Raw genomic sequence first — 2,809 nt, forward strand, 5'->3', positions numbered from 1 at the left:
CGCGCCCCCATCGGCGTTCCTCCGGTTCTCCTCCATCGGTTGCGCGCCTCCATCGGCGTTCCTCCGATTTTCCGCCTCCGGTTGCGCGCCTCCATAGGCGTTCCTCCGGTTCTCCTCCATCGGTTGCGCGCCTCCATCGGCGTTCCTCCGATTTTCCGCCTCCGGTTGCGCGCCTCCACCGGCGTTCCTCCGGTTCTCCTCCATCGGTTGCGCGCCTTCGTAACGACGTTCCTCCGGCGGGAAACCACCACCTCTCCTCGAACTGGCATTGAGCCGCCAGTCCTCACCGATCTCCTCCACGTCGTCAACACCAGTCACCTGGTCTGAACCCCGCAAAAGAAAGGGGGACCTTCTCCGTCGTAACCAACCTCAGTTCCCAGTCGTTCCAGGGGCAATTTCACAGGGTACCCTCGAACAGATGGAATCTCATGCTAAGATTGGCACACAGCGAAATTTACCGATCTTACGTTCTAATTGTTATGAACTTTAGTTATTTCGTTCGGTGCAATGAAATAGTTAACGTAATTACTTTTGATCTGCCACTTACGCGTTCCATTTTCAGATTAACGTTAACCGCAGTCAAATCACTCACTCTCGGGTCTCCCTACTACAATAATATGAATCAGAAGTTGCCAAGAATGCAGTGATGACGGCACTGAAATCGATTATTATAATCGAAGAATCCATCTGAGCATTCTACTAAAAAGACAGCATCTGAAGTTCAACTTCGCTTCCTCCCCCGCGATTTTGAAACAATTACCCTTTCTCTGAGTGCCTATTTAAGGGAATTATGTTAATTAATAATAAGTCAGGATTAGTCCCCATCATGACTAACAGCATGCATTGCTTCCCCCGCTTTATCACACTGCTAATCCGAGATGCTTCCCGCAGGCACACCCAGAAATGGGCAGATCGCGACGAGCTGGACGCTTAGTCCAGCTCCGCCGACTTATTGTTAAACGAGCGTACGCTACCGCTGGGGTCTTTGACCCCAGGATCTTTGACAGGCCTCTAGAGCCTGAAAAACCCGCGCTCCCGTTTCACCCTCCTTCTCCCAACAACCCTCCGCTAAACCCCTGTCCTCCTCACCTCCCACCACCATACAGGGCACCTGACCCTTGCCCGGTCAGGGCGTGGGCTCCGCGCCCGCCGATCACCCCCGCGCCTAGGCCCGCAAGGGCCAGCCTGGACAGCCCGCCACTTGCGCCACCGGCGGAACCGACGAGGAAGCCCCCGCCGGAACCAAAGGGCCCACAACCAAGCCTGGCCCCTCGCAAGACTAGACCCTGCATCGTGAGGATAGAGGCCCTCCCCCAGAAGGTCCGGATCGTCCGACGGCCCAGGACCCAGCTCCGAGCCGCCAAGGACATGCCCTCCCTGGGCTAAGTTTTCCCCATTTTCTGTTCGTTTTCTCTTTCACTGTCCCTCTCTCTCTCTGCTTTGTACATACTCATTTCTGTTATAATATATAATTTAGTTCCTTTCCAGATGTTCTATTCATTCTACTAACCACCCAATCTATTCTCTCATTTCCCCTCGTCTCCCAGCGAGACATGCGTCCCCATAAAAATCGGACGTAACAAGCCGTTGCTTCCCATGTATTTGTTTGTAGTAGCTTTCCATGACCGGCAGTTTTTATTGCGGCTGCAAATGTATGACTAAATAACTGAAAAGCTCTTTTGACATTCATCGTTTCAAAAGCATTGGGATGAATATGTGCTTCCGTAATATGAGACAATAAATTGGAACCTCCTTTAGTAGCATCATCAATAGACCATGTTGTTTTAAAGTCCTCAAATGATGCAATTATTTTTTCACTGCAATACAGATGTTTGTGTTGTCTTAGTAAACTCGCTAATCTCTTCACTAAATGTGGAAAATCAAACGATGCGTAATATTTTGCTTCCTCATAGAGGAAGCTTTGTTTTCATGCGAAAATTTTTTTTTGGGTTTTCTATGCCAATGGGTTTAGTATAATCTAAAAACTGCAAAAACACACTAATTTAAAAACTGTGTGTGTGTGTGTGTGCGTGCGCAATAATTGTTATCGCTCCCACCTTCGCAATTTTCGAGATATCCACCAAAAAACACACTTTTTTCCAAAATGTCTGTGTGTGTGTATGTGCGCAATAATTGTTCGCGCTCTCTCCTCCGCAATTTTTGAGATATCGCCTTCTACTTTGGCACATTTATTTATTGTCATTAGGAGAGGGTTGGTATTGTATTTCACTTTAATCGGTACAAGGGTTCAGTTTTTACATACATATATATGTATATTTACGTTGAAATTCCTGAATAATTTTTCAAATTTTCAACATATCGGGCAAATTCTAATTCTATTATTCTTTCCAGTCCTTTCTACCCCTATTTCATATATTAATGATTAATATTCGGTTGATTAGTTTTTGAGTTATAGATGTTTGAGATTTCATGGAATCCGTAAATGAAGATTTTTTCAGTATACTTGGTGTTTCAAAAGTGATGCTACAAAATGTAATGGTGAAATGTATACGTTTTAGCAAAAAGTCCTAACAAACATAGGTAGAGGACTCTGTTTTTCATTATACAGGGTGTTTCAGAGGTGATGGTACACAATGTAATGAAGAAAGTTGAAACGACCCTCCGTTGGTGTTAATTTGCGAACCGGACTTAGCTCGCCGGGCAGGAGTTCGCGGCAGAGTCAGGGCACGACAATAATTACGATAGTTTGACGAAACAACGGATTTATTTAGGCACAGATAAATGAGTATTTACACTTCGGCGAGGAGCCGTTTATAACGCGGGTTTACGCGTGCGAAGATGATCGGTA

The 2,809-nt window shown here is 46.3% G+C and overlaps 1 protein-coding gene across 1 annotated transcript; it reads left to right on the top strand.

The window, feature by feature from the left end:
* The first annotated feature begins 903 nt into the window (after positions 1–903).
* LOC105565948 (anther-specific proline-rich protein APG-like) lies at positions 904–1,386 on the top strand. The gene has a single exon (XM_012019568.1). The coding sequence runs from the start codon at positions 904–906 to the stop codon at positions 1,384–1,386; it is 483 nt and encodes a 160-aa protein (XP_011874958.1).
* Positions 1,387–2,809: the final 1,423 nt, after the last annotated feature.

The sequence above is a fragment of the Vollenhovia emeryi genome, unplaced genomic scaffold (genome assembly GCF_000949405.1).
Source record: "Vollenhovia emeryi isolate VEMERY1.0 unplaced genomic scaffold, V.emery_V1.0 DF943363.1, whole genome shotgun sequence".
Classification (NCBI taxonomy): Eukaryota; Metazoa; Arthropoda; class Insecta; order Hymenoptera; family Formicidae; genus Vollenhovia; species Vollenhovia emeryi.

What these genes read in the sequence shown, in the direction of transcription:
- LOC105565948 (XM_012019568.1), top strand. Translation starts at nt 904, where the DNA reads ATGGGCAGATCGCGACGAGCTGGACGCTTAGTCCAGCTCCGCCGACTT.